Here is a 20,602-nt window from a genome sequence, read left to right as displayed (position 1 = left end):
CTTTGGTTTCTGACACCCCTAAGGATTGGTGTCTCCCATAGCGTGCAGTCTTTGCATTGCCCCAGCAGTTCCCTCCTCATTTTCAGGGACTTATCCTTCAGGTACCTGACAAGTAGCTGTTCTTCCTGAGACTCCTGGAAGAGTCTGCTCTGGTGTTGCTACCTTTGAAGGTGGGACTGTGACTCTCCTTCCCAGGAGAGGCACGGTTCAGTGTGTTTGACAAGGAAGCAGAGCTCCAATATTGGCAGGGGACAGTAGCATGACTGCCAACCTTGAATGGAAGGGAAATAGTCCCAACATTGCTTGCAGTTGCAGACGATACACTAGTAGCTACCTAAGCCCAAGGCTAAGTAGCATCTAGCAAGGTGGAGAAGAAAGAAAATGACAACAGAGCCTAAGACTGCCCCAAAAAGCCATACTTAGAAAGTTAGGCCAGGAAAAAGCAAGCAGGATGGGAGGAAGAAAGCAGCTGCAGAAACACTGATCTCAGCAGCATGCTGGAGAAGGGGCAGCCCAAACAGGCTGTGCTGGAGCAACACATCACCTTCAGCACCATGCAGCCAAAGCAAGCAGAAACAGACCTCAAAATATGGGATACAGCAACATGCCAGGGACAACTGCAGCAAGCACAGGGCTTTCCCCATCTGGATGTGGCCAGGTCACGGGACTGCAGAAATGTTGCTGGAGAATAATTGCAATGCTCTGCCACTGATCACAGATGGTGTGGGGCAAAGCAGGAGGGCTGCAGGGGCTGCATGAAGGTGGCAACTCAAGGGCCAATTGCTGTTTACATACTTCTCTGAAAATAACCAGCAAGGCAATTAAACTAAGAAACACTGAGCTGAATCTGCAACACAGCACCGCAGAATGAGAAGATGCTCCAGCTGTAAGTACAACTACATACAAATATCTCCCTACATGTAGCGGTGCACATGATCCAATGTCTCTCAGCGTTGAGCAATGCCATGTTTCAGCTGATGCTGTGTATGTAGGTTGGAACTTTCTCACCTGAAGCATGGAGCTGAGAATTCTATCTTCAGTCTGTGCACAGATGACCTCCTGTGCTTGTGCTATTAAAAATAGTAGTCAAAATTCATAAATATGTGGCAGAATGAAGGGGGGGTGTCAATAAAATATTATGCAAATGCCAAATTTCTATAGATTTACATAATCAGCCTCAAAACGCGAGTGACTGCTCTATTAGTGATAACACTATTTTAATTACTATTTTTCTCTTCAGTGAGTTGTGAAAGGAGTGATGCTTTTTTATGCCAGTGGAAACATATGCAACTTATTGCTGTTTACTTGTTTGCTCAGAGGAAAAATCTTATAAAAATAAAATAAATAAAATGAAGCACAGTCAAAATAATCTAGCCAGGGATGTGAAACCCAAAGATAGTGCTTTTCAAGCACATGAAAAGGAAATAGAAGTAAAAGCAATCTCTGTCATGGGGAGATGGAAACAATTTTATTTGGGGGGAATGTTAAAACAACCATATACAATTTGAACAAATACAACGTAACACAGTTTGTTCCCCAAGTTTTCTAATTACAGTATTTACAGGTTTAATAAGGCACTGGTTCTCAAAAAAGAACACATATTAGTTTCTTAGTCTTTACATTGTCAACCTTTTCTTTAATAGAAATAACTTTGTGCTAGAGAAAGGATAGCAGTTGCTAGATGGCATCTCTCTTCCTTTTTTTAATTTCTTCTCCCACTTACCTATGCCATCTTACCTATGCCAGTCAGAAACTAAACTAAACTTCCTTCAGTGATTTACATTTGAAAAGTGGATTTCTAGACCTGTGGGCACTGAAGTCACAATTATCTTCACCACTGACTTCCAAGCCCTCACCAATGCACACTGTGAAACTACCAAAATCTGGAAGTGACATTAAAAGGCCACACCTGGCAAAATAAACATATAACCTGTAGTCTCTGTACATGCTGAAAGCATAATAATGACACATTGAGTGTTACAGAAAGTCAGCCATGCAGGCCGTAACTCGAATGTCACAGTGCTAGAACAAACAACCTCCACACTTGCCTTAGGCTGTTTCCTGGCCTTAGAAATAGCCCTTTACAATACCATCTATTACAGTGGGTAGGAGATTTGAGGGCAAAATCTGGCCTTTTGAGTCTTGGGAGAAAATAGGCAGGCACTAGTTATACAACTGCAGACTGTTTGCTTTCTCAGTGTGTGTCTCCTCATATATATATATATATTTATTTTCCTATATAGCACTGTTGTAGTGATTTGTCATTTATGCATTTTCATAAATAAATATTATGCTTTATTTAGTGCTTTATGATCCATAATAGTTTACTCTTAATCCACAATACTGGAGCTATTCCAGACTTGCAACTGAATATATATATATATTTTTACATATATATATATATATATAAAACACATAAACTTGGAACATTTAACATACACACTTTATGTAACCTATCAACCAGTATCTTAGATCCTTTTCTCTTGGACCAAAAAAAAAAGGCAAAAATTGCTCAGAAAACCAGCGACTGGCCCTTTCTCTTGCAACACACTGAGGGCAGGTGCTGGGGCATGGCATGCCTCATGTCTGCCAGCGGGCAAAGCACCCTCCAAAACATTTCTCAGGAGAGCCATGATAATTTAAAAAAAAAAAAAATCTGTTTCAGGAAGGTAAAGGTGAAACACACCTAAACACAGGAGGTAAGAGGCATCCCTGCTGTGTGACTGCTTACCTGGGACCTGTAGGGACCAGGCTCAGCGATCGACTGAGCCTAGTCCCAGCTGCTGCCAAAGTCAGCGGTCCCATCCGCTTCTTCCGAGCTGAGAAACCTTGGTTATACAGAGCTGTGCTGGCGTTTATGAAAAGGAGTGAAACTAGAAACCCCATGGCTCCATTTGCTAAGACAAAAAAAGGTGAAGAGAGGCTGGGCTGTCCTCATTTTGGACCACAAATCTCGAAGCCAAGGCAGCCAAGGAGTGGAGCAAACTCTATTCTCAGCTTCAGAAGCATGCTATTTTTTAAGGATGGGAAAACCATCATCACCCCTCTTGGGGGCAGGATTTGGTGTACTATTTAACTCTCAGAGATTTTCTTTTTGTATTGCATTGCTTGGCAATTTTACGCAGGGAAACTGCACTGCAGAAGAAGTGCTCTAATTAACAAAAATCCTCTGATTAAGCCTTTTGACACCTATAATCATGGAGGTCTTGCTGGTTTTCTTGAACCTGTGCATTTTCTCTGTTAGCTTGAAAGTATAAAATGTTAATTTTTCCAGCTAGAAATACCTTTAGGGAGCTGTGAAACTAAACCCCAATTATATACCTACCACAAATAAATCAGTTTTGTCCAAAAAGGGAAAAAAAAGAAGCATTACAGAAGTGCTGAGGCTAAATCTAGCATGGCAATTATTTCAGTTCTGAAATAGGCTTAGCATAATCAAAGCAGCATTTGTAAGGACTTATTTCAATATTAAGCTGAACACCATCTAGTGAAACAGGACATAGGCAGGCAAGAAAATTTTAACAAATAAAATAAGGGTAAAAAAGGGTAAACCAGTAACTCCCGCGCAGCTCAGCTTTGATAATCTGATGAAGAACAGAACCTTTCCAAAGAAAACACTTCACAGGGAATATTTCACCTCTCATTTCCCCTTCTGTAGTATTAGCATTGCAGCAACTGCTGCAGCCTCAGGAAGGAGGAACAAGGAAAGGCAGTAATTACATTTCCCATTGCTCTTCTCCCCTAAAAGCTTCTCTTGCTTCCTCTTGGGAACTACGATGTTACGCAGCCCCAGCTTGGCAGCCAAGCCTGTCACTACTGCGCGGTGGCTGCCAGAGGTATGGAGGCTGCTGGAAGGCCACCCAAAATAGTAATGCAGATGAAGCTTGAGCCACATTGTTAGGTGTCTCTCACTACAGCAGGAGAAGTGCTGGAGGCAGGTGCCCACTGCGCCTGCGGTGCCCAGCTCTCACCACTCAGTCTCATGCTCCTTCCCTGTCATTTCTTATGACCATGAGGCACCACGTATCCTTACACTTAAAGAAAAATTATTGCCACTCCAGAGATGGGCATTTTTGAGGTTTTTAACTTTCCCTTAAAAAAAGGAATACAGATTATTTTTTTTCCTCCACTGTGGTTGTAGATGGGTCCCTCACTTTTACACAAATGAAAGAGCAAGTTAATAATTCCTTCTCACAGGGAACTTCCTCTTACCCAGCAGTTGTTTATGTGTGTCACAGCAGTTTCAAATTCACCAGCAGATCCAAATATGTACTTCATTTCCACTCACACGCAAAGGTTTTTTTGCAGTGGGGAAAAAGAAAGAAAAAAAAGAAAAGCCAAGAAAAGGGGCACTTGTTTATCATCATGGCACTATCCCCATCAGATTTCCTGGAAACACAAAGAGCTTCTTCAAACAAGTCACACTAACCATATTCATATAGCTCCCAATTACCTTAAATGAAGGATGACCTTCCCTGGCATAGGCCACCCACACCAATGATGGCAAGGATGTAACTGGGCTCCATCTCTGTACTGTGAGAACCACTTGCACATGAAGGGTTATGGAAAGTTATCTCTACAAACAGGTGGCTTTTAAGACAGTCTCCATTACAGCTCCTCTGAGCTACACAGACTCACTCACCTTTTTTTTTTTCTTTTAATTGCTGGAGTGCAATAATCTTTTTATAAATGAAACAGTTGGTTTGCTTTCATTTTCAGCAGTTCCCTCCAAATTATTTTAACGTAACAATATACATCTTTTTTACTTCTAACCAAAAGTTTTATTTTCATAAAATTTAAAGCAGTATCTTTTTTAAACAATCAAAATAATAATAATAACAATAATAATAATAAAATAATAAGTGGCTTTCATGGAAAGCAACATGCATAATCTTAAACCAGTTACTAAAACTGTATTTCCCCATGTAAACAAGGGCAGACAAGCCTCTTTCGATCTCGCATGTCAAAATTCGGGTGATTTTTGCAAAGGATAGTCTCTTCAAAACTTACAGCTGCTCTTAAGCATGATTCTGTTCAAGGTACTTATTAGTGAAGACTTTTGATACCTCTTCAGGACTTCTGCCTGCACAAGAAAGTCCGTTTCCATGGGCCTCCACAAAAGCTGCCTCTGGCAGAGTCAAAGCTTAATGTCCTGCGACTCTGACATTTTGGCAAGTGTTTTCTTGACCCGCAGGGCTGTGAGCCGGGAGGCAGGGTTGTGAGCCCAGCACTCCATCATCAGCTTCCCCATCTGCCGCAAGCACTGTGGAGAGAAGCAGGAGAGAAAGTCCCATCTGGATCAGTGGAAGAGGAGATTGCAGTTGTTGGCAATGCTGAAAAGCTGAAGGGAAAAGGTCTTTTCTAAGGGCAGATGAAAAAAATACAACATGCTGGCTGATGGTGCCTTCCAAAAGCTTTTGTTTTCTGTATATAGAGTTCTCCAAATATGAAAATTACTCTTATAATTTTTGACAAGCTATAGTCTAGACTTGGTTGTACACTCCACAAAAGCCCTTTTCTTATTTCGCCTTCCCCAAACCCGTGCAGTCTGATCTGCACAAGTGTGGCTCTGTACAGTGAGCCCTTTGCTGCACAAATTTAGTGGAATTTGTTTTCCTCAGCCAGCAACCAATCTCTGGGTTCAGACCAGCACAAGCATGAAGCATGCACCTACAGCTCCTGCCCAGCCATCTGTACCGTGAAGTCCCCTACAAGCACCCACCTCAGCTCTACGCTGTCCTACTCCATCCCTTGCTCACTTCTGAAACATAGCCAGATCCTCCTCTGACTCCCAGCAACAACTCCCTTGCTGACAGCGTCTCAGCATTGCCTTTGACATCCTGGAAAAGCAGCAAAAGTTCCTGTTCTGCCTCTACCACCTTCTTCCAAACATAACGCGCCACATAAGCCACTGCAGCCACGTGATGACCCCACAAGCCTATGGATTTATGCTGCCTGAAGTACTTGCTTGCTACAATAGGAAAAGAGAAGTTTTCCATCTCATCCAACTTGCTCTCGGTTTTCATGAGACTTCTGGCTCAGAAGCAGTGCTGAGCCTGAAAGGCATTACACATAAACACCACCAGCAGTGCCCAGACTAGCTGAACACATTTCAGATTACTGTAGATTTTTATAAATGCATGTTTGGTAATACACAAGCACTGTGCAATAACAAATTTACCTCTTATTGCTGGAATGCCTGAAGAGGGATTACCGAGGACACTAACCAAATAATCAAGAACAACAAGCCTCCCCAGTCCTCAGTATGTGTGGTGGCAGACCAAACACATACTGCATGCCACCCCACAAAAGCCCTTCTCAGGATTGCTACTAACAGAGCTTCCTCCAGTGTTTACAATCCCAATCTGAAGACTCAAAGGGATTGGGCTAGGGAGAGGATGAGGCAGGTGAGTTTTGGTTAGATCTTCCCACACTGGCTGTTGCACAAACCCTCAAGCCACCAAGAGAGGTTGCTTCATTTTTGCCTCTCATTCCCAAATTGCCTACATCTCACGCCCCCTAAATCTACCTGCAGAATATTCATCTACATGCTGCTCTTTCCAAACAGCAGCTGTCTTCTGTGACTGTAGAAAACTTTACAGCATTAAACTATACCAATTAACATGTTTAATGACCCCTCCTCCACAGCATCTCAAAGAGCCATGCGCAGGTTTGCCTGTGGTACCTCAGCTGTTCATCTCTGATCCCACAAGCACAACTTTGCTTTGTTACAGATGCTGAGAAGGGAGAGTTCAGATACTCCCCCACCGCTTTCACCTCCTGATTTTACAATGGAAAGCATTTTCTGCCTACTACATCTCCTTTGAAAGGCCACTTCTGTAGTCCTCTTTGCTAAAATGCAAATAGGCATATGAGCACTTTTTTCTGTAAGATGTAGAAGGGTGAGCAACTGCTGCCCCTCAGTGCAGCCCAGCTACTATAGTCAGTGCTACTGGCCATCAATACCATAAGTGAAATGTAATATCTGGTGCTCATGTTAGCACAAAATCACAGTAAAATTATATTTCCAAGCTTGCTCCCCTGTGATCACAGAAAAGCTGTATGCTCATTTGATTTCAAAGAGACAGAAGACATTTCCTTCTTAAAAAAATAAAATAAAGGAAGAAGGTTGGAATTACAGCCCAAACATCAGCACACACTGAAGAGGCTGCTAGTACACCAAGTATGCTGCCACTTCATTACACAAAATAATTTCTCTTACAAAAGAGAAAGTTTTGGCTAGCCACTGAATTGATGCCTTTAATGCCAGAAGCAGAGAGCAAAATGAATGCAAGAAGCAAGCAGAGAGACTACGAAGGTCTGACCACAGCCTGCTATCACTGTGGGATCTAGTAGACAGTACATGAGGAACCTGCTTGCAAACACGATAGGCTATGGCCTGTGGGGCTCTGAAACCTTCAGTGGGGCTCTCTGAGAAGGTCCTGCTCCTGCCCAAGCCCTGTTACACTGTGACTGCTGCTATCACCAGTGGTAAATGTCCTCCTCCCTCAAAATGATGCAGAATTGGGTCAGTCTCACTCACTTGCTCTGATTAAAAACACAGACTGCATATTAAGAGGGACAATACCTCATCACTGCTCCATCTGTTGGGAAATGAGGGGCGTAGTCTCTTGATGCACACAATCTCCCGCATGTCCTCATACGAGGGGTCGCTGGGCACAAGGTCGTGATATGGAAGCTGATATTCCTCTACTATTCCTGAAAGAATCAATTAGTTGCCCGTCACTTACAGAAAACAACTTCCACTGCCCTCTTCCCCTCTCATTTTAAAACAGATTGGCCATACCGTTTAACAGTTAGATGTACTTCTCCTTAAAAGGATTTCCCTGCCCTAGGAGTTTATTCCACAGTCAAGTTCCAATGTAACCACTGCCATGAAAAGACTGGTCAGGTATCTTAATCCAAAAGTGTAGTTACTTGCCAAATGAGACAGTTTCCACCACTGCTGTTCAGTCCAGCAATCTCCATGAGGTTCTCACAGAAAGAGCTATTAATATAGGTTCTGTATCAGAGTAATTTGACAGAGTTAGGTCTCTTTCTTATCAGAGGACCTGTAATATATTAAAGGGCATTCTGTGCCCTTTCAGAACATAGAAAGGTACCATCCTTTGTGCACAGCAACAATGACAAAAATATTACAGATTTAACATCACATCACTGCAATACACTTCACCAGGTTTTAAACACAGGGATCATGCTGCTGATCAGTGACATTCAACTCCTTTAGGGTAAGCACTCAGCACAATACTGCAGGCTGTAAAGACTCATAAAGCATAGTGAAGGTAGTGGAGACCCAAGAGAGACATGCTCTACTCTTATCACCAAACTGGCACGTAATTGCTGCCAAGTCATTTCTCTGCATTTAACTTTCTCAGTGACAAAGGAGAGGTAATAACACCCATCATTTCTGCACTACTCTAAGCTCTATGTGCAGAAAGCACACGTAGCTTATGCGTACAAGGATGGATCTATGCCTTGAGTCTGCAGCTGGCTGCATTGCTTTGTCTTTGCTGTCCTCACACTTCATCTCCTGATATCAGAAAGCAATTAAAATGGACATCACTGGTATGACAGAGATGTAATAAGTACCACTTCCCTCTGGTTTTTTTGCTACTTGTCTTGTAAACATTATTTCAAATAGCAGCACAGCAAACCCCAAATCGTTTGTTCTCCTCCTTTTATATAACTCTAACAAAACAAATAAATCACTATTTTCTTTCTACTAAATTAGCTAGCACACCCAGTCCAGCAGAAACATGCTGCCTTTGGAAAAGGCCCCCAAATGAGTTCCATACTTCTTCTTCAATGCAGGCATCTGCTGCCTTCAAACAAGCCATTAAAATATAGTCTAAATCTCTGCTGTTGAAATAGCACTGACTCATATTTTAAGTTTCAACAAGAGAACAGATATTAAGAGAGTTACCTGTATGTTTTATCCACATTTGTTTATTACTGTAAAAACAATAACCCAGAGAAAAAGATGTAATGGAAGATTTGAGGTTCACTGACACAATAGAAAGCGATCTCCCAGCTCTTTACCTCCTGAAACACATCTCCTTGCTATCTCCCAGAGGATGAGTCCAAAACTGTACATATCAGCCATGATATAGGACTGAAAGTGATTTCTATTCAAGCTTTCATCCAGCACCTCAGGAGGCATATAACGTTTTGTTCCTACTCGGGTATTTGGAGGGATGTCTACCTCATTTGTATCACTAAAAGAAAAGGAGGAGAAAAAAAGGGCATCAGACATGCAACAAAGTGGCTTGAAAAGAAAGCAATTTAGATGGGAGATGTAGTACATTCACACCACATCCACTCTCAAAAAAGGTCAAAAGTAATGCATAGTCTTAATGGAACAATTTTTGCAAGAAAAGCCTCTTAGTGTGAAGGCAATCCTCCTTAAAAGGCTGACCTGCCTGAGGCTATGTTAAGCATTCAAATGCAGAACCACAATGGAGATAAGACTCAACAGGGATGCTGTAACATTTGTGAGATTTCATTAGCATTAGCCCAAGCTCTAATGTTAGTGATAACAATCAAATCTTCATTAAATGCTGTTTTCCTAACATACTCCACCACCTAATGCTTTAGGATACTAAATAGCACAGTATCACTTAGTGTTAGCACATCAGATCTGTGAGGAAGACGGATCTAATTGTTACTTTCTGCATGTATTATGTTTGATCTCTTCCAACCTTTACACATCAAGATATGTAGACACAGAGATATAAACGTGTAAAAAATTCTAAGCAAATGTGTCACACCTCACACAGTGACCAGAAGAGACAAGATTTCTCTAATGGGAAACAAATTCCCATTAGTTATGTGAATGGAAGGTTTTTTTTCTTATCAACTCAGATTCAGCTGTATCAGTTTTAATGTTTTTAGAAGTTTATTATACAGCATATATTTTGGTTTGCTTAAAAAGATCTGTTTTCCTTTCCCCACCTCCAAAATGTACATATTTTAAATGTGATGGATACAACAAAAGCTCACAGAATAATTATACTCCTGTAATTGTCTTCACGTACAGCAATTTTTTTTTCACCTACTGTTATGAAAATGACAAAAAAAAAAAAGCGCAGTCTGAGGTACAATCAGTCACCTACACAGTCCTCAAATTATATATATGCTGGTGACACTTCTGTACAACCCAAAGAATGTAACATAAATCCAGCGACCTGCACCATTTTGCAATATTTCAAATTAAATGAGAAATACTAATAACTTTACTAGAATTATTAGCTTCAGCAGAGCACACCCCTTTCAACTATTTCCTGTTCTTGCCTGAAAAATGCTGCCTGAGGAAGGATTCAGTATGAAAACAAGCCAAGTACATAACGTAAATTCCTTTTAGACTGTGACAAATGCATGTTTCACCTTCTTTAATAACAACACTTGGTAGTTCCTAGTTCTTCGTTCATAGCTAAGCAGTGTGTTGCTCTGTATTTGCCAGGCAAGGTATGCCTGCGAAGTGTGAAACTTTTTAACAGTATATTTTCAAGTTGTTGTTTTCTAGGCCTCTGTTCCTCAAAGTAAAAATATTCCTTTCTTGTGTCCTAAAGAAAGGTCAAGTTCATAAAGGAAAAGCCTCACCAAGAAACGTGGTGGGTAAGTGAATGGTAAGAAGAGCACATAAAAACTGCCTTTCCTTTCACTCTGAATAATTTCAGTTCAAGATTTGTATAGAATTCTTAATTTATTTTTTTTTAATACTTCAGGGAGTGCACAGTTTCAAAGCTGACCCCTGAAACTGAAACCCTCAGTCTATGTATTCTGGACACATTTCTGTGTACAGAAAAATCAGAGATTTTGGAACACACATCTCCACCACCAGGACCACCACCGAGAGCTCAAACCCCTTTTGAACAGAGCTGTCAGAGAGCAATGTCTCCTTATGAATCCCAGGAGTGAGTAAAGTTCTACTTGTCTGCTCCTTTCTAAGTTGTTTAAACACACAACCATTTTTTTAAATCAAATTTAAAAGCCATTTCAAAAATCAAATCTGTACTTCGGCAATTTGATTTGTAGGAAATGAAACAAAAGGCAGCCCAAATGGGGTCCTTTTCAATAAATCCCAGTTAGTAACTTGTGCAAATGATTAGTATTTTTCTATACAAGTTGTGAGTGAATTTTCATGGGATCAGACAAGCTGAATGCTTCAGTGACAAGACTTCAATCTGTCAGTGCCATGCCCTTTTACCGGGTGCAAACAATACTAGAGTAGCTATTGAGGATGAAGTGATGAAAACTGAACATTTATGCAAATGTAACTGATGTTTCTAATGTAACTAAACAACTACTTATACACTTGCATTAGGTGTTTATGTGACATTCTCACCCACACTGATAACCTCACACACAGATGAGCAGAGCCCAAAAAGTATGCACATACACTGCAGGAGCATGCTCACGTGTGCATGCTCACTCAGTCAACAACTAAGACAGCATTTGCATCTGGTTTACTAACTTTTCCTCAGCCTCCTCACTTCTACTCACCTGATAAATTTAACAGCCAAGCCCAAATCTGCTATACAGCAGGTGCCATTCTTTTTCACCAGGATATTCTTACTTTTTAGGTCACGATGGGCAATAGCAGGTTTGCCCTGAGTACTGAAGATCTCAGTGTGCAAGTGGCACAAACCACTAACAGAGGAGTAAGCCAGTTTCAGCATGGCTTTTGTGTCCAAAGTAGTAGATTTTAGATAATCATAAAGCGAGCCATTCTCATGGTAGTCAGTGATAAGATACAGCTGGGTCCAAGATCCTGTACCTTTAATGTCTGCAGCAATGAATCCTTCAAAAAAAAAAAAAGATATTTTCACATTAATACATCTCATAGCTTTTTTTTTTTTTGACTGCTCAGAACTCTGGACTGTCATCCACTTCAATAGATTTATTTTGGTAACATTTAACTTCTTTCATCTTACTTACATGCAACTATGTGTCACCTCTAACCTTTAATGTATTTTCAGAAAGCCCAGATATGGAAATACTGGTGGCTGAAGTAGACTGCTGCGTTTAGAGTAACAACCCCTAAACCCCATTATTTTTTAACTTTTATTTATGTTTCACTAATCCTTGAAACAACTTTCCTTTGAAAAGCGCTGGGTGGCTAATTGCAGAGCACAGCAGGTAACAAAGCACATCGGAAAGGACATCAGATAACAGCAAATACAAAATTACTAAACTCAAGAAACCTGTACACTATCAAAAAATTCTCTTTAATTTCACTCACCAAGAATATTTTCATGTCTCATTAGGACAGTCTGGTAGATTTCTGTTTCTCGGAACCAGCTGGCCTCCTCTGTGGTAAAAAACACTTTCACAGCTACCTTTTCACCACGCCACTTTCCCATCCAGACCTCTCCATAGCGACCTTTTCCAATCTGCTTTACCATTTGAATCTGTTTTGCGATGGTCCTTTGAACCTGCGAAATGCCAAGACAGATGCTTACACTTTGCTCAGTGCAAATCTCTGCATTCACCTCCCTCCTTCTGTGTCTCTTTCCCACGAAGCCAGTCCCAAGGAAAGTGGAATACACAGCCATTGTATGATGGATTTCAGCAATGCTCCACAATTGCAGATGCTCCTCGTTTTCTCCAGGATGCAGTTCTGGTAAGTACACTGTGAAGAAGCCTTTCCATGCATGCTCAAAATGCACTGTGGCTTCTCAAGAAACTAAATCAACCTGTGACTGTGAACCTTGAATTTTTTTATTTTCCTGTGGGATGTTGCCACTTTGTGGAATATTTTTTGTTATTTTTGGAAAAGTTTTGACAGCAAACACTCCTGTTAATCTCAATGTTATCCAAATTCCAAAGGGGTAGGTAACACATTTTGATTAAAACGGGGATATTTGTTATATTCAACACTGCTGAGACTGAAGGCTAGGGCTCTCAAGAGTCAAAAGCGTACTAGCGCTCCAAAACTAGCAAAATTACTGATACAGCTTCCTATCACCTATCCTTGAAAATGCCAAGCCTAATAACTTCAAAATATACATTTGGTGTTAGGAACCACTACTTACAGAGTTAGGACCCACGTGCCTACAAGTATTCTAATATTCATAATTACATATCAATAAAAACCAATTTTCCCCCCAAATATTTAGAAGACAGCTTTCTAGTGTCTGTGCCAGCTTTGTCAGTGTCTGTATTGTGAGCTAATGCTAAAGTCAGCTGTAGTGCAAGATCAATGTACATGGTGGAAGCATTGCAGAGATACTCTTCATAAGGATGACAGACCCTGTGTCTACATTTAACAAGCTTTTATAACCATAAAAAATCTTGGACAAATGGGGACTAATATTCTCATCAGATTGGAACATGTCTGCAGATCATATATTTCTAAAAGTTCACAAAAAAACCATGAGTAGATGCTGCAACATGACCCACTGGTGTTCGTGGCTGACTCAGCGTCTCCCAAATACAACAGGAGATTCACCCTCTTGTGCTACAGCATTGCCAGTTCAATCCACAGCTGATGATTTTTGGTTTGGCAGGATTTTAAAGATTTTGAAAGAAAATAAATTTATCGTTTCCCATGCAAAGTCCAAGCAACTGGCAAAATCTGAACAAGTTCAAATTTGTGGTCTCTCACTCGGTTTTGCCACCACCCAGATACAAATCTCAAGCAGTTTATTGCAGCAAGTATGCACTAACTGAATCCCTATGAAATCATATGCATTTCATGTAATCCAAAATATTTTTGGAATCTTGGTTGACAGAAATGAGCAAAACTTGATTTTTAGAATCATTTGCTTCCTTTGTTATGCCTGGGAGGTTTAGTGGAAACTACCAGTTTGGTAATGCTGAGCAGAACTGCCACAATCCCACTGCAGCATGAACATATGTCCAAAGATGAACTCAAAACCTACTAGGTAAGGTCTATCATCATTCATTTTGTAAAAAACCCGCTGGTTTTCATAATAGACAATTTTAAGAAGCAAAACATACAGTGGCATTTATGCAAAGCCATTTCAAATGTCCCAGCTTTCTTCTTCTGTCATTTAAACAGAATTCCATTTTTCCAGCCCTGCAATGTATTATTAGACTTCCAAGATGGTAGCTTCAATGCCATTATTTTTGATTAACATCAGTGAAAGCCAAGAACAGAGATTAGCCTGAATTTTTTAAATTGATTTATTCTCTTTTATAGTCTCATATAGTGATTGAACAACAGTTATATTACATTGGAATTTTGCTGTAACATTTTGTAATGTCATTTTAGCATTGTTGCTTTCTATTTTGCCCATTTTAAAAATGCATCCTGAACAATAATGTAGTTATATCAAATAACTTAATTTGTGTAAATATATGTAATGGCATCATAAAGTACATGGAATTACAATACTTAATGATGAAAAGTTCCTTATTAAATTACATTAAGAAAATGAAAAACACATTTCTGTTATGGGTTTTCAGGCGGCAGAATACTATGTGAAGGGCCTTAACCTAGTTTCCTCTTGCTAGAACTGGTCAAATGATTTTCTATGAACAATTTATTTTATTTTAAGGAATTTAGTCCTTTCTTGTATCGTAAACCAATTAGGATTTCTAAAACAAATAGGTTAATCAAAATTGTTGGATGAACTGATTTCATAAGTATGCTGAATGATGTGTTGATGTGAATTATTTATACTGAGTGTGGCTGAATTTTTTTATTTCTTTTTAAATTTGTATATTTTGTTGCTTGAGCTCTGTTAGCAGCCAGGTAAAGTTACATGGCCTTTTCTTTCCTCTCCCCAAGTGGAATCAATCCAATTACCAGCTCTTTCTATTTTTCTGGCATTTAGCTAAATGTGTTCAGCTACTGCAGACGAAAATTTAGACAAACTAACTTTTTGTAACTTCAATATTTTGAACAGAGAACTTCATGCCTATGGCTGGGGTGCAGTCCCTTGAAAAGGAAAGCTCGTTGGAAGGGGAATAGGAAAAAAAATGCATGAAAATGTAGAGACCAAACTGTAATTCAGCAAACTCTTCAGACAGACCACTGAAATAAATGTCCCCAACATCTAATCTCCTTCCCCTGTTTTCCATGTGAATTCACGGTAGGCAACAACTTTGCCTACACTTGTCAAGGCCAATGGGGTTCTCCTTGTTTGCACAGACTTGCACAGATCCCAGTTTGTTGGTCCAAAGCCTTTATTTAAAACTTATTTTTTCTTGGTTTAAAGTTTGATTTGCAGCATTTGACCTGCAACAAACTCTTCTGTCAGAGGTACAAACAGGTCAGGAGAAAGAACGCTTTCTAAATGTCATCGTATTGACAAAATCTTGGCTAATGTTTGTTTTGGGTATAATATTTGTACCCATTAGAATAAATGCTCTGCACTGAAGAAAAACATTACTGTTTAGCATAAAGTGACATTTTGTAATAAATTTGCATCTCATTTTCCCAAAAGTATAACCCTGGATGTTTCAGTCTTTGCATAAGAAACAGAGTTAAAAAGAAACTCTTGCACAATAAAGTCTAGAGCATTATTGCCAGGGATTTTCTTTATACTTGTTCCAGGCATAGGACCATCTGTGCATTTATGGGGAACTCGTAGTAGTTGTAGCTGTCTGGGAAATGCAGGAAACATCTATTACCAAGTGCAAGATTCATTATAATGCTCATTTTATTTCTCTTCCACACAAAATCACTACTTGAGAAAGTCTGGGGGGAAAAAAGTGTGTGTTTTTTGTAGGCAAAGGGGGAGCAGGGGAAGAGTGTCTTGAGAAAAAACACTTGGTCCACTGGTTGCAAACTTTCCAGGCTTGAGGGGTGGACTGACAGAAGACTAGATGGCTCCTGCTTCATGGAGCAGCAGCACAGGACTGAGAGCTACTGTGCAATGACTCAGCTGGGATGTGCCACCTTGGCCATTACAGCAGTCGATTAGCAGAAATTAGTTTTCCTGTCCACTGTAAGAGCAGACCTGGGGACACCAATGAGGCTGTACATCCCACCTTCAAATAGTTCACTGGGACAGAGGAAGGCATAAAGAACAAGCATTGTCATAACCAACCATAACCAGCATTGTGCCAGCCTTTTTGGGATCCTGGGATGAAGTACTGAGCCATTCACTGTTATGAGATGCCCCAGGGGAGCTGCTACCCACATGAGCTTCTGGAAACATATCCTCTCAGAGAAAAACCACCTAGTTCCTTATATTTACTCAAAATTATTAGATTTTTGCTGTCATTGTAACAAGTAGGAGCATCAAGTGCAGACCAAGACCTTAATGTGGCAGGTGTTACGCAAAAAACCCAAAGCAAACAAAGGAAGAATCCCTCACAATTAAATCACTTGGAAGCGCTTCTTAGGAATAGTTCTAAACTGTACATAGGATCCCTCTCTTTCCATGGGTGGAAATATCCCATATCCCATTAGTATAGGATATGACAAAGCTTTCTTAAAGCCTAGAAGAAACTCAGCCTTGCTTCATTTTTAAGGAAATATAAAACTTCCCATTTAATTTCTTCTTTAGGGTGTATAAAAAAGATGTGTGGGAAAAAAAAGAGATAGTACTTGCAAACTGGACAACACCTACCGTAATATCATCACTACAAACTAATAGGTTTGGGAGACAGGAAGGACATATCATCTCTGAAAAATTAAAATGAAATCGAATTCATTTTCTCAGAAGCAGTATTTTAAATAAGTAACCTGGCTTTCTTACCAGTTCTAAAAAGCAATGATGATCCCCAGAAACAAAACCCCCTGGAGAACAGAACTGTTTTGCCACAGAAGGTTTTGCCTTTTCAGCAGGCTTATTCGTCATGGAGTCTGTTCAGAAATAATCACAAACTCCATCCCTGTGCTTTTAATGTTTGAGATTGCCACACTACAGGGAAAAAAATACCTCTTGACTTCTGAATGCAAAGTGAAGCCTACAAATAAATAGGTTCCAAGTTTGATGAGCTACAGTTCCCTTCAGATAAAGACAATGTGTCACTGTTTGAAACCCAATTTGTGGTGCAGGAAAACAAGATGTGTGCATACAAAGCAGGAAAACAAGATCAGTGGGCCAGATGCTGTCCTGTACACTGGGGTAAATGCTGATGAAATTCCATGAGTTCCCTTGGCTTGTACTTACCCTATGGTATCTAGAATAAGAAATGGGATGAGGTAGGAAAATAACCCTAAGCTTTTTTTGGCTTGGTCTACATGAAAAAAAGTCTCCTGCTTCTAAAGCAGCTTAAATCCTTGTCATTTCTGGGAGAGAAAAAAAAAACAAAACACTAAAACAACAACTGAGGACACGTAAATATAATTTCTTGTGCTTCATCTCCCTCTACTCATTTTTGCCTTTGAAACTTGCATTAAAATAGTGTTGCTTCCTTACCAGGAGAGGGAGCCCAGAGCCACTCCCTGAGCTCTGGGACTGCTCGATCAAATCTTTCAGGGACTCTCCAGGGGGAATGTAGGTCTCGTCCTGCTCCAGCCCAATGCTGTAGTGGTGCCTTGTCTCTTGGCGTTTGTATCTGACGTTTTACATGAAAACAAAATTAGTTTTGAATACAATGAACAATGTGCAATGAATAATGTACATCATCCTTCATATTTCCTTCATTTATATACTAACAGCTTTCTCTGCTTCCTTGAAGAATATGCTGGACTCACTGGCCAAAATTTTCTATTTTATTTTTAGTAACTGTTTTCAGCATAAAAACTTTTAAGTGTAACACTCAAAGACCGTGCAATCTGGGGTAAGCAACCAAATGCTTTCCTTTCAGAAACTTGAATATGACTAAAACACAGATCAAATAAATAATCAATTTTATTTTACTGTCCGCAGTGGACTTTTAAGAGCCAGAGGAGGTAAAGTCATGGAATCTTGGACTGTTTAAAAAATGTGTCAAATTATTAAAACCATGTATATTATGATAACATTCTAGAAACATTTACTTACATTCCTGTATTGCCCTCTTTTTTATGGTCACCTCTTCACCACATAAACACATTTAGAGGTCTTAGGTTTATTTACCCTATATAAAATTTGTCCTTTGGCCTTCTTAAACTCAGTAGAGAATAATCTGTGCTTCATCCTGAACAGCTTTGTAGGATGTTAGGCAAAAGACTCTATATGAAATGCATCACATAGGTATACCTGTGACTAGCATGAATAAAATACACATTATTTTCTCACTATAAAATTACAGTTTCACATTTCTTTTCCTTTAGGTCCACTTCTATTTTTTTCAAATTCCTAAGTCTATAAAAAGATTAACGTTGGGAGGAACATTAACCAAGTGCCAAATTATTCCTTATTTACCTGAAGTAGCAGAATATGATGATAAGCACCAGAAGTATACTGCAAACAGTCACTGAGATCAGCAGGGCCTTATGGTGGATGTTTGCTTCAGCAAAGTCTGGGGTTAAAAACAAGAAAGGTAGAAAATTCAAAAGGGAGGTAGTAAGAAGTCAGTCTCAAAAGACACACCCTAAAAAAGTATGTTGAGCACAAGATCATTTCCTTTCTTTTCTAATGAAGTTCTGTGCAAGATACCCCTGGAGTCCCCAGGCATTTTGTGTGCTTTCTGTTTGACCCTCACTGACCAGGGCAGAACTGGCACCTCCAAAAGCCTATTTGATTTTTCAGCTCTCACTCAGGCAAAACGTCGCCTTGATTTGCAATTCCCTTTTTGGGTCTGAATGAAAAAATCAGTCAAGACCTGTAACTCAGTGTTTAACTTGACTGTTTATCTTAAAACAGTCATATTAAGTAGTATCCTGTTGAGTAGTTAACATTAAAAAAAAAAAAAACAACAACCAAACAAACAGAAAAACCCCACAACAGAACTCCATTTATCCTAGAAGGGAAGACACGTCAGACCATTAAAACCCTCAAGAAGGCAGGCCACAAGACACCTTGAAAGTATATTTCCCTCATTACAGAATAATCCTTCTCTTGGATCCTGTTTTAAACACCTGAACAGGAATTTTCTCCTCCATTCACTTTACAGCAGCCCTGTGTGCCAGCAAGTCCTTCCCATGTTTGCGGGTAAACCTATTCTTACAGCAGCTATTCTGTAAAACACTCTGAAAATGAAACGTGTCAAGTAACTTGTAGAAAATTCTGTTACATAAAAACTATTAAAACATTTCAGTCAATCTGGGCATGTGAAAATCATATTCTCCTTTAAAGTACAATATTGATCTCCAAACTTGTATTCTCAGCTCAGGCAAGCAAGTCTGACCTTCATTCATGTTTCTCTGCTGAAAAACAAAGAAACCTAGCAGTATGCTTTTTCAACCTCCCCTACTACCCAAACTCTCAAAATTACAGTATTTCAGCATGTATCTACGTGCCACCCTCCCGAAGTTGCTATCTGGTATAACGCAAATAAGGACCATGTTTTCTGAAGCTCTTCCAGCCTTGCTGTCTTGCATCCTTCACTCTAATGCCTGACACATCATAGAATGCAAGAAATCTATCCTTATTGACTTGTCCTGGAACAATGTTATTATGTTTCAGATTTACAAGGGTAATGAGACCAGGAGATTCCTAAGGGACTCTTAGTTTACTGTCAGACTCTTTTTATTTTAAAGATCCAGTTTCTCCTTCTTTTTTCACTCCCAAACTATTTCTTCCCTTCCCCGTTCCATTACAAATAGAGATTACCTACCAACTCACCTTTTGATCACACTGGTCATGTTTTAACCTGCCATTACCTGCTCCGGGAGCATTAACAATGTAAACATTCAAGACACAGCTGATGCCTTTGAAAGGGGACACTGACACAATGCCTATCAGGAAAACACTCAACCCATCATTCTCCCTGCCACAGCAGATTTATCCCTGGCCTGCCACTCCAAGTGGGCTGTGAGTCGAAACGGAGAGCCCACCGGGGAATCCAGACCTCTCTCGTGAAGGCGATGGCTGTTCGGCAGGGCTGAGGGCTCCAGTTTGTGCTTTGTAAGCAGCCTGTGTCAGCCACCATTTCCCTCTAAAACGTGTGGTTTGTAGCAGTTTAAGATGCCTCAGCCCATCAGCTGAAGAGAAGATAAACAGAGCACAGAGACCATATAGTGGCATTTTATACCTGGGAGAAACCTGGATATCTGTCCACAGCAAGGGTTTTCCTACTTCACAGAGTGAGACATCATGGAAGCTGGGTTTTGTGCTTAGCAGTAATGAAAGCTGACATCAGATGCAATTCAGGGAGCATCAGGGAGCAATTCAGATCTTTCTCATACTTGCGTATGCTAGACGGTAAAGCCATGGAAATCCGTGCCTTTATACAGGCACAAAGTGTTGCACATGAACCTGTTCATGCTGTCTGTGTGTGCATGAGTATATACATTAGGAGAGGGAAGATAAAAATGCTGAAATCTTTAATCAAATTCGGTAATTTTTAGTGTTTAAGTGATCCAAACATTGTGCTCAATGTTTCTAATGAGCTTCTGCCATTCAGAAAAGTAAATAAATGCAGTTTTGGTTTACCCAGAGGCCAGAAGGCATTTTTTGGAAGTGCTGTTTAACTCTCAGATCAACCTCAGGCTCCAACACTGCAAAATTCTTTTGGTATCCAAATGCAATTACGTGAAGCATGTGCAAGGAAAGCATGCACGACATAAAGGAAC

The 20,602-nt window shown here is 40.0% G+C and overlaps 1 protein-coding gene across 3 annotated transcripts in view; it reads right to left on the bottom strand.

The window, feature by feature from the left end:
• Positions 1–1,446: 1,446 nt before the first annotated feature.
• The window catches only part of BMPR1B (bone morphogenetic protein receptor type 1B), a 241,493-nt gene continuing 222,337 nt past the window's right edge, over positions 1,447–20,602 (bottom strand). For all 3 annotated transcript variants that reach the window (XM_064651940.1, XM_064651941.1, XM_064651942.1), the window contains 7 exons: positions 18,291–18,387; positions 17,361–17,499; positions 12,263–12,455; positions 11,524–11,821; positions 9,061–9,236; positions 7,589–7,719; positions 1,447–5,263 (listed from right to left, as the gene is read on the bottom strand). In XM_064651940.1, coding sequence (XP_064508010.1) covers positions 5,138–5,263; positions 7,589–7,719; positions 9,061–9,236; positions 11,524–11,821; positions 12,263–12,455; positions 17,361–17,499; positions 18,291–18,387 — 1,160 coding nt within the window. In that variant the 3' untranslated portion in view covers positions 1,447–5,137. The remainder of the gene's footprint in view (positions 5,264–7,588; positions 7,720–9,060; positions 9,237–11,523; positions 11,822–12,262; positions 12,456–17,360; positions 17,500–18,290; positions 18,388–20,602) is intronic.

This window comes from Pseudopipra pipra, chromosome 4 (genome assembly GCF_036250125.1).
Source record: "Pseudopipra pipra isolate bDixPip1 chromosome 4, bDixPip1.hap1, whole genome shotgun sequence".
In the NCBI taxonomy this organism is placed as follows: Eukaryota; Metazoa; Chordata; class Aves; order Passeriformes; family Pipridae; genus Pseudopipra; species Pseudopipra pipra.
The sequence above is the reverse complement of the archived record's forward strand: the minus strand, read 5'-3'. Positions and strand labels throughout refer to the sequence as shown.